The 17,770-nt window shown below is 47.3% G+C and overlaps 1 protein-coding gene and 2 non-coding genes across 5 annotated transcripts; all 3 read right to left on the bottom strand.

Moving 5' to 3' along the window:
• Positions 1-258: 258 nt before the first annotated feature.
• Positions 259-16,988, bottom strand: 2610318N02Rikl (RIKEN cDNA 2610318N02 gene like). Of its 3 annotated transcripts, none has more exon segments than NM_001077666.1 (7): positions 259-1,009; positions 8,460-8,564; positions 8,900-8,970; positions 9,469-9,692; positions 13,035-13,158; positions 13,363-13,618; positions 13,731-13,784. In NM_001077666.1, coding segments are annotated over 6 exon segments (921 nt in total). In that variant the 5' UTR covers positions 13,585-13,618; positions 13,731-13,784; the 3' UTR covers positions 259-834.
• On the bottom strand, positions 15,890-15,971 carry Mir130b (microRNA 130b). Its single transcript, NR_031877.1, has one exon. It is a non-coding gene; the product is annotated as a microRNA 130b (primary transcript).
• Positions 16,241-16,318, bottom strand: Mir301b (microRNA 301b). Its single transcript, NR_032270.1, has one exon. It is a non-coding gene; the product is annotated as a microRNA 301b (primary transcript).
• Positions 16,989-17,770: the final 782 nt, after the last annotated feature.

Raw genomic sequence — 17,770 nt, 5'->3', positions numbered from 1 at the left:
TCGAGGACAGCCTGGTCTATAGTGAGTAGAGACCCTGTCTCAAAAACAAAACAAAACAAAACTGAACACAACACAACTACCAGCACTTGGGAGGCAGAGGCTGGTAGATCTCCGTAAGTTCAAGTCCTGCCTGTCTACATAGCAAGTTACAGGCCAACCAAGAACATACAGTGAGACCAAAAAGAGAAAAAAAAAATCTTTCTTGGCCACCCTGCTCACCTCTCTCATAGTTTATCACAATTTATAATCACATAGTAATTTTGCTTATGTTCTGATTTTTATTATCTACAGTTCCAAGTGAGGTATGGTCAGCCATGACTCAATCTGTATATCCACTAATGTCCAGGAATGATTGACATCTTACGTGGAGAAAGGTTCTCAGGCCAGCATATGGGGTGACGATGAGAATCATATTTTTGAAACTCAGGCAAGTACCAAGCTGTAAACTGACTGACAAACTCATTTTCCCTCCAGGTAAAAACACCCACCAAACTAGGCTTGTGTTTGGAGATACTACACTTGTAACTCAGGGAAAATGAAGCCCCGAGGTTCTGAATCACTGAAAGGGAGAACAGAATTTCTCATCCCATTCTATCAAGCATGACGGAATAGCTTGTTACAGTGCAAATGAGGGGCCATCGCAAGGTACTGATCTAAACACACACTGCCCATATCTGAGGGGATGAGGTTTGAAATAGGGTTTTTCTATAGAGTCCAGGCTATCCTTGAACTCTCTATAGTCCAGGTGAAAAACAGAGAGAACGTACAACTGTGGGAAGCTCAACACCAGGATGAACTTTACTCAGTCCTGGGGCATGGTCTGTAGGGAAGAGATTATTGGTTCTCCTTGGCAGGAGTGGACTCGGCGTTGCCAGGGTCATTCTCTGAATCATCATTGGGTCTGGGCACGGGCTGGAACTTGAGCAGAACAGGCGGAGTGAAGATGGAGGCTTTCACAGGAGGAGATGGCGTCTTGTCAGTGTTGGTGGGCCCACTACAGGCTGTCGTCCTGCATGAGAGATGGCCAACACATGCACATGATACTTTCTCACAGGGCTGCCAGACACACATGTAATAAAGTCATAGGCTTCAGGCTGTCTCCCAAGATAGTTTTACTTCTAGAAATGTCTCCTGTGGAATCTGTTAAGGGTTGTACATTACAGCACTGCTTATGATTGTAGAAAGTCCGAAACAGATCCAAATGCCTGTGAGTGACAGGGGATCACAGTGCAGACCAAGAAGGCTCAGCCTGACGACTGTTAAGAGTGAAGAGTAGAGCTGGAGAGATGGCTAAACGGTTAAGAGCACTGAGTTCAATCCCCAGCAACCACATGGTGGCTCACAACCATCTGTAATGGGATCCAATGCCCTCTTTTGGTGTGTCTTCAGACAGCTACTGTGTACTCACATTAAATAAGTAAATCTTAAAAAAAAAAAAAAAAAAGTGAAATGTGTCCAGATGACTTTGGGTTTTGTGGTGGTGGTCTTGTTTGTTTTATTTTGTTGTGTTTGTTTATTTGTTTGTTTCAGTGTTTGGTTGGTTCATTGGGTTTCTTTTCCCTTTTTTGGGGGGTGGGGCTGGGTGGTCTCAAACTGTGAGGTCCAGACTATCTTTGAACTTGCAGCAATCCTCCTGACTCAGCCTCCCAGGTGTTAGGGACAGAGGAATGTGCCTGTAACCAGCAAACTGCCTCCTTGCCTGCCCATCCTTTCAAGCCCCTCTGATCATAGCTGCCTCACACTTCAAGTCTTGTGAAGACAGGTTTGTAACGTGTATTCATTGCTTCCTACGATCATAGCTGCCTAACACATTTGGGTATCGTTCTGTACCTAAATTTTGTAGAAATTCTCTCTAGGTTGAAACGTTTCCTCCTGAAGAAAAGTTCATAAAACTCAAGAAAACTGCAAAGAGTAACAAAAAAGTTGTGAGGCTCTTAAATCCCTCCCTGAGGTATATATGCAGGAATGAACTGCTAAGGGACTGAGGTGCCTGTTCCTGTAACCACTGCTGCAGAAATTACTAGGAAGAAGGCGGTACAGGAGAAGAAAAAGAAGGAAAAGCCACCGGGGGTTAGATGAGCCATAAAAACATGTCCCTGAGGACTGGCCAATAAGAGTTAAGAGTTAAGAGTTAAGAGATAAAACACATCAAGTAGTCCCTTCTGATTTGAACTTGTGCCCTATGCAGACCTTGGGTACTGTTTCTGCACCCATTCTCACAACACCCAGAGGAAGTACATCACCCAGGTACTCTAACACCCCCAGGATCACAGGTGAGGAGGACACAAGATCTGTCCCAATGCCTGAAGTAACTGGGTCCCCTAGGATCCAGGGGCACAGGAACCCCCGCCCAGCCAGTGGCAATCTACAGATTCAATGTAATCTCCATCAAAATCCCAACTCAATTCTTCATAGAGTTAGAAAGAGCAATTTGCAGATTCATTTGAAAAAGCAAAAGATCCAAAATAGCAAAAACTATCTATTCTCAACCACAAAAGAACTTCTAGGGGTTGGGGATTTGGCTCAGTGGTAGAGCATTTGCCTAGGAAGCGCAAGGTCCTGGGTTCGGTCCCCAGCCCCGAAAAAAAGAAAGAAAGAAAGAAAAAAAAAGAACTTCTAGGGGAATCACCATCCCTGACCTCAAGCTGTATTACAGAGGAACAGTGATAAAAACTATATGGTATTGGTACAGAGACAGGCAGGTAGATCAGTGGAATAGAATTGAAGGTCCAGAAATGAATCCACACACTTTTTTTTTTTTTTTTGGTTCTTTTTTTCGGAGCTGGGTACCGAACCCAGGGCCTTGTGCTTCCTAGGTAAGCGCTCTACCACTGAGCTAAATCCCCAGCCCCGAATCCACACACTTATGGTCACTTGATTTTTAACAAAGGAGCTAAAACTATCCAATGGAAAAAAGATAGCATTTTCAGCAAATGGTGCTGGTTCAACTGTAGGTCACCAGGTAGAAGAATGCAAATTGATCCATTCTTATCGTCCTATACAAAGCTTAATTCCAAGTGGGTCAAGGACCTCCACATCAAACCAGATGCACTCAAACTAATAGAAAAACAAAGTGGGGAAGAGTCTCAAACAAATGGCCACTGGGAAAATTTCCTGAACAAAACACCAATGGCTTATGCTCTAAGATCAAGAATCGACAAATGGGACCTCATAAAGCTGCAAAGCTGCTGTAAGGCAAAGGACACTGTCATTAGGACAAAATGGCAATGAACAGATTGGGAAAAGATCTTTACTAATCGTACATCTGATAGAAGGCTAATATCCAAAATATACAAAGAACTCAAGAAGTAAAACTCCGAGAGCCAAATAACCCTATTAAAAATGGGGTACAGAGCTAAACAAAAAATTCTCAGCTGAGGAATATCGAATGGCTGAGAAGCACCTAAAGAAATGTTCGACATCCTTAGTCATAAGGGAAATGCAAATCAAAACAACCCTAAGATTCCACCTCATACCAGTCAGAATGGCTAAGATTAAAAAACTCAGGTGATAACAGATACTGGAGAGGATGTGGAGAAAGAGGAACACTTCTCCATTGTTGGTGGGATTGCAGACTGGTAAAAACACTCTGGAAATCAGTCTGGAGGTTCCTCAGAAAATTGGACATTGCACTACCTAAGGACCCAGGTATCCCCCTCCTGTGCATATACCCAAAAGATGCTCCAACATACAACAAAGACACATGCTCCACTATGTTCATAATAGCCTTATTTATAAGAGCCAGAAGCTGGAAAGAACCCAGATGCCCTTCAACAGAAGAATGGATACAGAAAATGTGGTACATCTACACAATGGAGTACTACTCAGCTATGACTTCATGAAATTTATAGGCAAATGGAATGAACTAGAAAATATCATCCTGAGTGAGGCAAACCAATCACATAAAAATACACATGGTATGCACTCACTGATAAGTGGATATTAGCCCAAAAGTGCAGCATACCCAAGATACAATCCACAGACCACATGAAGCTCAAGAAGCTGGAAGCCCAAAGAGTGGATGCTCCAGTCCTTCTTAGAAGGGAGAACAAAATATTCACAGGAGGAAATACAGAGACAAAGTGTGGAGGAGACTGAGGGAAAAGTCATCCAGAGACATTCACCAAACCCAGACGATATTGTGGATGCCAAGAAGTGCATGCTGACAGAAGCCTGATATAGCTGTCTCCTGAGGGGCTCTGTCAGAGCCTGAGAAATACAGATGCTCTCAATCAACCACTGGACTGAAAATGGGGCCCCCAATGGAGGACATAGCTGAAGGAGCTGAAGGGGTTTAACCCCATAAAAAGAACAGTATCAACCAACCAGACTCCCCAGAACTCCCAGAGACTAAACCACTAACCAGAGAATACACATGGAAGGACCCATGACTCCAGCCACATATGTAGCAGAGGATGGCCTTATCAGGCATCAATGAGAGGAGAGGCCCTTGGCCCTGTGAAGGCTCAATGACCCCATGTAGGGAAATGCCAGGGCAGGAAGATGGGAAGGGGTAGGTAGGTGGGTGGGGGAACACTCTTAAAGAGGCAGAGGGAGCAGGGAAGGGATAGGGGGATTCCTGAGAGGAAATCAGGAAATGTAAATAAAGAAAATATCCAATAAAAAAAAGAAATGTAAATACATAAAATAGCCAATTAAAAAAGAAAAAGAAGGGGCTGGAGGGATGGCTCGGCGGTTAAGAGCACTGACTGCTCTTCCAGAGGTCCTGAGTTCAATTCGTAGCAACCACATGGTGGCTCACAACCATCTGTAATGGGATCTGATGCCTTCTCTGGTGTGTCTGAAGACAGCGACAGTGTACTCACATACATAAAATAAATAATTCTTTAAAAAAAGAAAAAAAGACACAGCAAGTAATAACTCAGCATTATTGATAGAGTTGATTCTAACAACCTAAAAGACAGTTATCTGCTCAGATCTTGTACTGGTTAAGGCTTATTGTGAATATAAAGGTTGTGTGTGTCTTTTATCCAGGAACTGAATAGTCAAGGAGGGGTGGAAACCCTGGGCCAGGGTTAAATAAATTCTACAACAAACCACAACAAACACACAGGTTCACTAGGGTAAATGTGAGTGGTCATTCCTCTGACCCATCCCCAGATAAGCCATACAATGTATACATAACCTGACTACTACATAACTATAAACGCATACATTTCTTTCTAGACTTTGTTTGTTTGAGACAAGACCTCCCTATAGCAGCCCTCATAGCTTTGGTAGGCCTAGATTTCTAGAACTCTCTTGAGCAGGCTGACCACAAACTTGTAGTAGTACCACCTTCAGCCCACGAGTGCTGGGACTGAAGGCTGGCATCACCACGCCTGATTCACGTTTCCTTCTTCTGGATTTTCCTTGTTGATGGTAGTGATGCGCTTTTGTTTGACTTAAAGACGGTGTCTTACTATGCTACTCTGGCTGGCTTGGAACTCACTATGTAGACTGGTTTCACACTTACAGAGCTCTGCCTGCTACTGCCGCCGCTATACCAGCTACATTTCTTCTTTTTAACTGATTCTACCATAAAGTTTTATAGAAATAGCTTTTCTCCATGAACCTAAGAAGAAGTTTTAAAATGCCTAAGGCCCCTCTCTTGATAATCACCCTTCTAGGAAGATGGGGACAGAAAAAGTCACAAGTTCAGGGTCAGCTTATCCTGACTCAGAAAGCAGGAGAGGGCAGGATGCAGATCTGCAGTAAGTCACTTACCTAACATCTTACAAGCCCTGCATTCAGAAGGACCTTAGCTTTGGAGGTAGTTTCCAAGGTGTCAGTCAATCTCAAAACAATTAATTGAATTTGAGAACATATATAGTTCATGGCCCATTTTGAGAAGACTGTCTCTCAAAAAGACCAAGCTGGGCACATCTTCCTATATCAGGATGTGGAAACTGGAGGAAGGAAGATCAGGAGTTAAAGGTTCAGCAAGCCTCAGCTATCTAGCCAAGCTGGTGGTCAGAATAGGTTATCTGAATTTAGTCATACCTGTAACAAACCTACTCTTCAGCACTCAGGAAGGAAGGCTGAGGCTGAAGGATCGTTTGAGGTAAAATGGGCTGACTGGAAAGCTCTGCCTCAGAGCAACCACAAAAAGGAACCCAAAGATTAGAACTTTGCACTTCAAAGCAAAAAGAATGGGAGAAGATATTTGCAAATTGCATTTGATAAAAAATTATCTCTACAACATAAAAAGGATGTTATACACATCAAGGAGGAGGGCTGGAGTGAGGACTCAGCAGTTAACAGCAGGTACTGACTGACCTCACAGTGGACCTGACTTCTGTTCCTCGTATCTGAGTGACTCAGGGCATCTGGTGTCCTCTTCTGGCCTTTGCAGGAACCTGCACTCACAACCACATACCTCACAGAGACACACATACTCACAATTTAAAACTCAAGCATGTTTGGCAGATGCACATGCTTTTAACTCCAGCACTCCTGAGACAGAGGCAGGAATTTTTCTGATTCAGAAGCCAGGCTGGTCTACATACTGAGGTCCAGGACAGCCAGGACTATACAATGAGACCCTGTTTCAAATACTAATAACCAAAAAAAAATTTTTTAATCCAGAAAAAAGTAGAGCGCTTACCTAGGAAGCGCAAGGCCCTGGGTTCGGTCCCCAGCTCCGAAAAAAAAGAACCAAAAAAAAAAAAAAAAAAAAAAAAAAAAAAAAAAAAAAAGAAGCCATGATGTTTTTGCAGAGATCCCAGTTCAATTCCCAGCACCCACATCGGGCAGTTCACAACCATATGCAATTCCAGGTCTAGGATAGCCAGTGCCTCTGGTCAATGTAGGGGCTTGAACTCACGTGCTGATAAACATAATTAAAATAATAAAAATAAATCTTTTTAAATCAAGGGAGGAAAAGACAAAACACCAAGAACCCTGTAGGAAAACAGCTAGTTAAAGTCAAAGTCCACCATGACCAGATAACCTCTGCTCAGATTCTAAGCCCCTACACTTGTATCTGAGGAGTGTCATATGGCCTCGATTCATTTATAGGATCAATTTCCTTTCTCCTGTTCAGCTGGCCCCTGAGATTCCAGAAATGTTTCCCTATGCTCAGGAGGCATTCCAGGTACCATAAACCCCCAGCCAATGACTTTTGCCCATCCTGGATGTCCCTGCCCTCAGACCCCCAAAACTTTATAAGCCTTCAACCACCCTAAGTAAAGCTGATCTGCCTCCTGACCATCAGTCCAGGTGTGGTCATTCACCAAATGGACTCACAGAGCTTCTGAGGCCCCTGTTCAAAGACTCTGCTCCCATTCAAATACATATTTCCCAAAGACATTCAAATCAGCAGTAAGTTCAGAAAAATGATTCAACATCATTGGACACCAGGAAAATGTAGCCAGGGTACAAAGAGAAACCTTGTCTCAGAAGAAGAGGGAAAAAAGGAGAAAATGTCAATGAGAACCACAATGAGATGGATTCATAACCCCTGGAGCTGCCATAGAAGGAAAGCTACTCCTTTGGGCAGTATGAGGACATCCCCGATTTCTAGGAGGCTGTAATGGGGATTGCTTAAGCCTAGATGCTCAGATCGGCCTGGGTAACACACACAGTGGCCCATCTCAAAAGGATGTGTGGTGGTTTTTATTTTATTATTACTTTAAAAATCCTCGCACCTCTTCCGTTTTCTGAGTCTGTGCTTGTACCTTCAACGCTCACAACAATTTTCTGGTCCTCAATAAGAAAGCATGCTTAATTCCATCACAGACACAGCGCATATGGAAGGAACATCAGCCTTTCTAACGTATTGGTTTGGACACTCATATAGGGACTTTAGGTCTCACAGCACAAACCTCTCAGCACACACAACATGATGGATTTTGGTGCTTTCCCAACCTTCCTGGTATAAAGAAAAATAATCCATCCTTGGGACAGATGAGTTATCTCAAGGAAGAGTTAGAAACAAGACTAGGGATGGAGTGTAGCTTAGAGGTAGAACACACACACACCCCAGTGGCTTCCAGGAGTTTAGGAAAGGAGAGAGGAAAAGGATTTACTAGTGGAGCACAGAGAAGTTTCCCCCTTGAGACAGGGTTCCGTGCTGCTGAGGCTGGCCTCACCAGGAGTATATAAGCAGAAATGACCTTGAATTTCTGATCCTTCTGCCTCCACCTCCCAAGTGCTGTGATCACAAGCCACATCTCTATCTCTACAAGTGGGTTTTCAGAATCCACATTTGGTAAACCCTTCTTTGCAATACGACAATTACAAGGCTACCCCTTAGCTGTCTCCTTTCTATTGAGCTGTGTTGGCCAATCACTGATGTCATCTATCAATGCAAACACTGATTACATGTGAGGTCCTGGAAATGTGACCATGGTTCTCCTTCTGCCCTGGAGCATGATATTACAGTGCCTTCCAGAGGCAGGGACCGGGGGACTGAAGAGAGCCCGTAAGGTCAGTGTCAGAAAAGTGCAGATACTCACCAGGGAAAGGCAGGGCAATGGAGCTTGTGTGCACTGTTTCCTGCCAAATATGAGAAATGGAAGCCTCCGGGGTTGAGGACCAAGGGGGTCAGATCAACCATGTGGCTGTAAGATAGGGAAGAAACAGGATGTTGGCCTTGGGCCCATTCACAGCCTCAGCATGCTTATCTGTAACACAGGCCCAAGAGTCCAGACTTCCCTTTGAATAGAATATAATCTCCACCCAAAACTCTGAGAATTAAGAGGCTGGGACAGGGGTTGGGGATTTAGCTCAGTGGTAGAGCGCTTGCCTAGCAAGTGCAAGGCCCTGGGTTCGGTCCCCAGCTCTGGAAAAAAAAATAGTGTTAAAAAAAAAAAAAAGAGGCTGGGACAAAACAAGCCTGGCACTGAAGATGGTCCCCAAATGTTTGTTTCTTTCAAACTGAGTAATTCCCTTCTACCTCTTTGACGTTGATGAAAGACCATTCCAGTTTAATTTCACTTCAGACCTTGAAATATCCAGTTTCTCCATCTACAAGAAACAAAGGAAATCTCAGGGCGGAGTGAAAACTGCTCCACACAGAAAAGCCATCCTTAGACAGGAAGCAAGAGTTGATTCCAGGGACAGAGAGGAAAGATGGCTGGAAACCTAGAAGTCCTAACCCTGAGGCGAGGATACAGGAAAGAGGAGAGCTTCTAGAGAAGGGAGCCCAAAGGTGCAGCTACCTCCCTGAGAGAAAGAACGGGGATAAAGATGTGAGCAAAGTCTGTGGTCTTCCTCGTTCTCAGGGATGTCCAAGTCTACCCAGACTGCTGGCTCAGAGAGGACATGAGCTTTGGACATCCCCGCTCACTGTGGCCCTTAGCCAGGGCAAGCCCTCTCTTATGTTTGACCCACTGCTAGCCTATACTCAAAGCCTGAGAGGAGCCCTTCTGCAGAAACTTGAGAACCAATGCTGTGGGCAGGATAGGTAAAATGAAGCTGCCCTCCCCACCAGGACTTCTTTTCGTAGAGCATGTTCCCACTGACCGGCTTGCCAGACAGTGGAGGGAAGGGGCCAAAGACCCGGGGCATAGTGTAGACAGAGGGTGACGCAGCCACTACAGAGGCCACGGTGGTGACAGGTTGTGGCGGTGGCGGCGGCAGCAGTGGTGGTGGTAATAGGGCTGGTGGCAGGCATGGGGAGGTCGACCGGTCTCGAAAGATGGGATCTGGTTTCTTTGGTTTCGGCCTCCTCCTTCTCTTCTTCGCATCTGCATCAGATACGTTAGTGAGTACTGACACCTTGGGCAGTAGGGTCCAAGTGAACTAACACAAGGGTTTTATAGTCTTTCCCGATAAAGGAAAATCCTTTTCAGGCTTTTTCAAGAATCCTGGCCCAATACCTCGGGCCACCAATGACAGGTGTCAGCGGGCAGTATCTTAGCAGTCACCCAATACATTAAAGAAAGGATTCAAAAATTAATCTCTTTCCTCTGTCTCCATCATTCTCTGTATCCGCCTTCCCTTCCGTAGGATCTTGCATATCCTACACGGCCTCTGACTGCATTCGAGAAGCACCTTAACTTTGCCATCTTTCTGCCTCTGACCTGCAGGTTGCTAGGAGTATACGGATGCAGAGAGTTTATGTGGTGCTTAGGATCAAACTCAGGGCTTCATGTGGGCTCGGCAAGAATTTTACCACCAGAGCCTTTGGTCAGTCTCTTACAGAGCCGGATCTTGTCTGCATGAAGGCAAAATCCATGTTAAGATGAGTAACTTTAAGAATAGAATTTTGAAGGAAGTGGTGAGTAAAACAGGTCATGTAAGATAACCTGTGCCTCCCAAGGACTGTGGAAGACTGAGTTGGCCAACACCAGCAAGAGTATTCAGGCACCACCAGACAGTGAGCCCTCAGCGACACCCAGCCTCAGAGGCACATGGGCGTGGAAAATGGTACTGCTTTTAGAAGAAAACCCAGAAAGGTCTTGCAAAGGTGGGTTCAAAGAAAGTGATGCCTGGACATTAGGTTTCTTTAAAAAACAAAACCATGGAAATAGAACATGCTCTCATTTAATCCCGGTGTGGGGTATGGGAACTGCTTTAGACTGTACACAGCAGCTGACGAGGGTTTGCCTCATGCTCTAGTGGGGCGTGATTTTCCCCAGCTGCAGATAGTTTTTGCCATTGTGTGACATTTGGAATTCCGAGGACTCTTTAGAAGGTAATAAATCCTAGGGCCCCGAGAGGCGTGTTGGACTGTTGCTGGGTTGCTCGTTGGTTAACGGTCATGGTTTACCTCGTAGAAGGGTGGAAAGGAGGAAAAGAATGGAGGGAAGAAAAGGAACCAGCCAAGCAGCCAAACGTCTGGCTAGACTGTGAGCCAGGACCTGCTGCACTGTTAGGTCTTATGGACTTGCTGAGTGTGTGGGGTACAGTGGGCTTTAGTCAAAGCATACCTTACCAGCCCATGGGAAGACTTCATTCGATAGATGTGGTGGTGCATGCCTGTAATCCCAAAACCCAGGAGATAGAGGCAGGAGAGTCAGGAACTCAAAGCTAATCTCGGCTACAAGTCTAAGGTCAGCCTGGGATATAGGAGGCCTTAAAAAGTAGTAAGCGGGGGTTGGGGATTTAGCTCAGTGGTAGAGCGCTTGCCCAAGGCCCTGGGTTCCGTCCCCAGCTCCGGAAAAAAAAAAAAAAAAAAAAAAGTAGTAAGGGCTGACAGATGGCTCAGCAAGCAAGAGAGCTTGACAGCCTGAGCTGTGGTACAGCTGGGTCTTTTCCAAACCGTCCTCAGGCATCCATATATGCAGAACAGAAAGTGTTTGAGTGTGCTTGTGCATGTACACACACACACACACACTCACACACTCACACATACACACACACTCACACACACACTCACACACACACATACTCACACACATACTCACACTCACACTCACACACACACACTCACACACTCACACATATACACACTCACACACACACTCACACACTCACACACATACTCACACTCACACTCACACACACTCACACACTCACACACACACACTCACACACTCACATACACACACACTCACACACACTAACACTCACACACGCACACTCACACACTCACACATACACACACTCACACACACACTCACACACTCACACACATACTCACACACATACTCACACTCACACTCACACACACACTCACACACTCACACATATACACACTCACACACACTCACACACTCACACACATACTCACACTCACACTCACACACACACACTCACACACTCACATACACACACTCACACACACTAACACTCACACACGCACACTCACACTCACACATACACACACTCACACACACACACACAGAGTCAATGGAATAGAAGAACTAGAGAGAGAGCTCAGTTGTTAAGAGCACTTATTGTTCTTAAAGATGATCTAAGTTCAGTTCTCAGCACCCATGTCAGGTGGCTCACAGGCATCTCTAACTGTAGCTGTAGGGAAGCGTATACCCTTTTCTGGCTTCCACAGGCATCTGTACATACACACACACACACACACACACACACACACACACACACATACGTAAATAAAATGCTTTAAAACTGTTAAGAAATAGATGTACCCGAAAAGAAGAAGAGGGGAGCAGGCTGAGGACCTGGCTTACTTGGTAAAGTCCCTACATCACCAGCCTAGATTACACCTGTAATCACAACAATCTGAGAATGGAAACAGATTCCTGACAACACTGGCCAATAAACTTCAGATTCAGCAAGAGACCTTATGTCAAAAAAACAAACAAAAACAAACAAAAAAAACCAAAGGTGGGGACAGCTGAGAGCCATGTGGTGGCCCATGTCTTTACACCCAGGCAGGTGGGTCTCTGTGAGGTCAACCCGATCTACCCAGTGACTTAGATCCAGGCTGGCCAGAGTTACATAGTGAGACTCTAGGAAAAATAGAAGAGATAGATAGAGAAGACAAGACAAAATATTAAGGGGCCAGCAAGATGGCTCACTGGGTAGAAGCATTCGCCGTGTAAGGCTGACAACCTGAGTTAGATCTCCAGATCCTACAGTAGAAAAACTGACTCCCGAGAGTCATCCTCTAACCTCCACATGTGTGCCTTACACATGTGCTCGTGCACACCATAAAAATGTTGTTTTAGAGCCAGGTGTGGTAGAGCACGCTTTTAATCCCAGCACTCTTTGAAGGCAGAGAGGCAGGCAGATTTTGAGGCCGGTAGGACTTCAGAATGAGACCCTGTCTCAAATAAGTAAATTATTTTAATTAAGGCAAATATCCTAAGGCTGAGATTGAATGTGTCTATGACCCCTTCCCCACCGTCAGTTATTAGTCTCTAAATTATCTAATCTTGCTAGGAGGTGTTCCTTTTCTCCCTTCTGTCCCAGGTCCTCCTTACCGCTCTTCATTAAATCTGATCCAAGAGAGGCAAATCCAACGTCGGGAGTGGAGGTGGGCACCTTACCTGCACCTAAGATGTTAACCTGAGCTTGACAAACACTGTAATGTGATGGGAGGCAGAGGGGAAGCAGATGCGCGGGGCTCAGAGTCCCAAGGGTTTGCACCTTCAGAAATTGAGCCTCACCCTGGGAGTACAGATGCACACGGTGGATGCGCCTCTTCAGCTGCTCCAGGCGCTGATGCATCTCCAGGGCCCCCATGCTGTTGCACTGGTTTAGATCCCCCTGGACAGTGCAGACAAACTTCGCCTGCAATAACGAGGAAAGTCGGGAAGGCAGAAGAGTCGTTTGCCTGCTCCTTCCTCAGCCTTGGCATTCTTGGCTTTGGAAAGACCTCTTTGGCTGCCCCAATCAATAGATAACCTACCCATTCATCCCTTAGCCAAAATCCCACCCTCAAAGCTCTGCCCTAAGAAACAACTGGGGGAGTTGGTGGCTTCCTGCTGCCCGCACCCAGAGGTTGGAGAGGAGCCCGCGCTGCTCGATCTCGGTCTGCTTGCCCTTCCGCACAACCCTCTCGGCCAGCGCTGGGTTGCGGTCCAAGGAGCGGAAGAGGCGTCGCAGCGCACGCTCTGTGTAGGTAGCTGCTTGCCTCTCGAAGTCATCCTCGGAAATGAGCTGGCAGAAGGTCACACTCAGGGGGAATTCGCTGTCGAACTCATCCAGGACTTCCATTGGAAATGGACTGCTGGTGGTGGGCCGATGCTGCCTGTGGGTAGAGGGAACATCGGGGCAGGGCTCCTGGGGCAGGGAGACCCTCCCGAGGGCCCCGACTGAGAAAGGTGATGGGAAACCATTGGGATGGGGACTGCAGGACGCACCCACTCTCTCCCTACAGCCGCAGTGCAGACTCCAGATCCCCAGACTACCCGCCCCCTTCCCGGTCTACCCCAGGGAATGCCCACAGAGTCAGGGGGCGGGACCAGCACCAGTATACGTAACAATGCTCACCTCTCCAACCTGCGCCACCACCCCTCCCAATAACCCCCCCAGCTGCTCCACCCCCCCTCCCCACTGTGACCTCTAAAGGCACCCAGGTACCTTCTGGATTTTGAGCTCCTTCAGGATTTTGATCTCCTTCCGAGCCATGGTCCTTTCGGTCCCAAAGCACCCAGCCCTCTCCCAATTTGCAGTTCCTTCCCTATCCTGCCTTACCAGTCTGCCCTGGTAATTGAATCTAGCTTCCAGTTCACTAAGATACTATCCAAAAGGACTTCCTTCTGCCCGCAAAGAGCCCTTCTTTGTTAGTTTGAGTTTGTTTGTTTGTTTGTTTGTTTGTTTGTTTGTTTGTTTTGAGACAAGTTCTCGCTATGTAGTTCTAGCTATACTGGAAACCACTGTAGACCAGGCTGGTCTGGAACTCTGCCTTCCAAATGATGAGATTAAAGACTGTGCCTGCACCCGTGACCACTTCTTTGCTATGTCTTAATGTCCTTCTGTGCCCCCTCCTTCCGCCTATCTCCCCTCCCTACCCTCCCGAATGCCAGGGATTGAACCCTGGACCCTGTGCATAATAGGCAAATGTTCTACCCCTGAGCCAGTCCCCAGCTTCTGTCCTTTCTCTCTTGCCCCTCTGCTGCATTTCAGAAGGCTGTCTTCACCTCCCAAACAATCTTCCTGATTCAAACTCTCAGAAGTGACTTAGCCAACCTAAATCCTTTGCGCTCCAGAACCCCCTGACCTCCAGGCCCACATCCAAGATGTGTACAAGTAAGGATTCCTGGGTGTCTCAGGATAGATCTGCTGCAGCAACAGCTGCTGACCCACATCTACCCTAGCCACAAAGGAGGGTGGTTGCTTCTTCCCCATCAAAGCCCCATCAGGCCTGAGACTCATTATGTATCAGAGCAGTTCCCATAGCGGGGCCAGGGGCTAGAGTAAAGGCTGATTTTCTCAACCCCCAGGGTGAAGGCTACTCCCAAAAGTGAATCTGGAAGCCTGGGGCTCCTCTCAAGGAGACAGGCATGATCACCTCCCAATAGGTTTTTGTTTGTTTTTAAAGGGGGGTTGGGAGGTGGAGGTGCTTCGAAACAGGGTTTTACCATGTAAATATAGCTGTCCTGGAACTTGCTGTGTAGACCAGGTTGTCCTTGAATTCACAGAGATTCACCTACCTATGCCTTCCCAGTGCTGTCTTGCTGGTAAAGGTAACTGCAAGCACACTCAAGATCCAGTATCCTTAAAAGTTCAAATCCAACCCTGTCTGGGAAAGCAGACGTGCCAGACACCACCATGCCTCTCCTCCTCAGGAGCAAGCAGACATGGTTGGCAGGCCTTCTCTGCAGGCTTCTTGTTCCAAGGCCATCAATCCGTCCCGGGCAGGACACTTTCTGCTGAGCCCCAGGGTGTGAGGGCATTCTCCCTTTCCCTTGGTTACCTCAAGGAAGGCTGAGTCCTGCTCTTCCCAATGCAGTCAAGGCTAAGCAAGGTACACAAACCTTTTCCATAGAAAGAGGTGAGCATCCATTCCTCTCCACAAGGTCCTGGAGTTCCTAATTTTGTTTTGTTTTGATTCTTGCTTTAAATATGAGGCAATCTTCCTGCATCAGCCTCCAGCCAAGAGCCACCACAATAAGCATGGACTCACCGATGATCTTTCTTTCTTTTTTAAATTAATTCGTTATTTTGGTTTTTCAAGACACAGTTTCTCTGTGTATCCCTGGCTGTCCTGGAACTCACTACATAGACCAGGCTGTCCTGGAACCCAGGAGATCCACCTGCCTATGTCCCCCAAGTGCTGGGATTTAAGGCATGAGCTACCGCACTCACTTCCCAGCGGGCTTTCCTGTCTTAACCTGGGGGATAGGGGCTAAGACCTTGAAACTGGAGCCTTTCCACATCTGGGGTCTCCCTTCTGTTCCAGCCTTGGAATGTGGTTTCCAGCATCCATCTTACCCTCTCAGATGGAGAAACTTCTCTAGCTCTGCACTCATGAACCGGATGCCAGCACTGACCCTTTTGTACTTCAGGTTCCTTAGCTGGCCTGACGGATGCCCTTTCATCATTGCACTGCTTCCCAGAGGCCCACAGTAGTGCAACAGGGAAAGAGTGTCCAGCAAGCCAGTCAGTCTCAAGGGGTAGGGCGGGGCATGGGGAGGGGGTGGCTGGGGTGGGTGGGAATCTTAGGTTTAGAATGCATACCCACCTGGGCGGAGCCTCTGCCTGAGCAAAGGACGCCCTCTGACCCCAGAGACACAGGCCTGGCTGCAATCTCAAGTTTCCAAGGAGAAGAGAGTAAAATGAGCAGGGGGAGGGAATAGCCTGCGAGCCTGAGGGGCCAGGCCTGGAGCGGGAAGAAAGAAGGAACTCTAGGTGAGGTAGTCTGTGAGACTGGTCCCAGATGCTTTGACAATACCATTGCACTGCTTTCCACAGCACAGTAGTGCAACCTAGTCAGAGCACCCGCAGCCAGCAGGGAATCCATCGCCCTCCTGCACGCAGGACTGGAAGTTCAACCACCGCGGGTGGGTGGGACCTCTATTCAAGACTTGGAGAACAGAAGGGATTCCATCCGGGATGCAGTCCTCTGGTCTTACAAACTTCAGGGCACTCAAACTTTCTCCAACATGATTCTTATTCTGGTGAAGCACTTCTAGGAGGAAGCTGAAGGGCGACCACCCGAGGGGGTTTAAACACAAAGGAGAGGGGCCTGCACTCAGCTGCAGGAGGAACACAGTGGGTCTACTTGCAACCCGTTTCAACCCAGAACTCACAGAATAAGAGGGTTGGTTCACTCCTAGCAGGCGAGGCCCTTGGAGCCCGAGACCTGGCCCTTGGTCCGTTCCCCCAGTATGAATTCTGCACTCTGTCCTAACAGATTCTCCGGCCTGGAGAAGCAGAACTAGGGTTTTAAGGCATCTGGAGTTTCCCTGGCCTCGCCGCACCTCCTACCCTAGACCAGCTACTCACGTGGACACACACCTCTTGTTCTCATCGTGGGGACAAGGTGAAGATTAGTGGAAGATCCAGGTCTGCGGCGGCCCCTTCCTATCCAGACAACCCGGCACCTCGTGGCGGCCTCTCTCCCTCCGCTCCATTTTTAACCCTCTGACAGTCCCGAGGGCCGAGCCCCAGGCCTCAAGGCACAGCGCCAGCCTCATTGGCTTGCTCCAGTACCAAGCTTCGCTTCCTGCGCACCTATTGGCTGCTGCTGGAAAGATTTCAAAATAGCCTCCAGGTTCCGATTGGCCAGGCGCCCGAGTTTTGGCTCCACCGGTTTAACAATGAGTTCTACACTTTCTCCTCATTCATAACTCTTGAAAAGGACCTCTGCCCGCCTTTTCCCAGCTCATTTCTCTGCAGGTATTGAAGCGATACTGTCGAGGGCGCGTCCATGCTCACTACACAGCTCACCAAATTAGCGAGGGTACTAAGATCCCGGGAAAGTATCCCAGCCTTTGGCCAAGCCAGTGGTTGAATGAACCCCTCCGGGGTGCTTCGGTCTTTAGCATGAAATTTGCTCATTGCTCCTCCAGGATGAGACACACACTCAAAGACCGTGGCCTTCCCCCTTTCTGTCCAACTTCATCAGGAAACCTCCAGCTGGGCTGTAGAGACCTGAGGCCATTGAGAATGTGAACCACTTTGTGAGTCAGTTCATTAAATGACCTTTCTGAGCTGTTAAGTCCAAAGATACACACCACCTAGCACCCAGAACCTGAGGAGCTCTACTCAGGTCTATGTTGGTGAAGGGAAAAATACAGTTTTGCGGCTGGCATCTGTGTTTTAGCCCCAGTTATATCCACGTGAAACAGGAATCTTTTTTTTTTTTTTTCTTTTTTTTCGGAGCTGGGGACTGAACCCAGGGCCTTGCGCTCGCTAGGCAAGCGCTCTTCCGCTGAGCTAAATCCCCAACCCCGTG

The sequence above is a fragment of the Rattus norvegicus genome, chromosome 11, assembly GCF_036323735.1.
Source record: "Rattus norvegicus strain BN/NHsdMcwi chromosome 11, GRCr8, whole genome shotgun sequence".
NCBI classification, from domain to species: Eukaryota; Metazoa; Chordata; class Mammalia; order Rodentia; family Muridae; genus Rattus; species Rattus norvegicus.
Note: the sequence above shows the minus strand (reverse complement) of the source record. Positions and strands in the feature narration are given on the sequence as shown.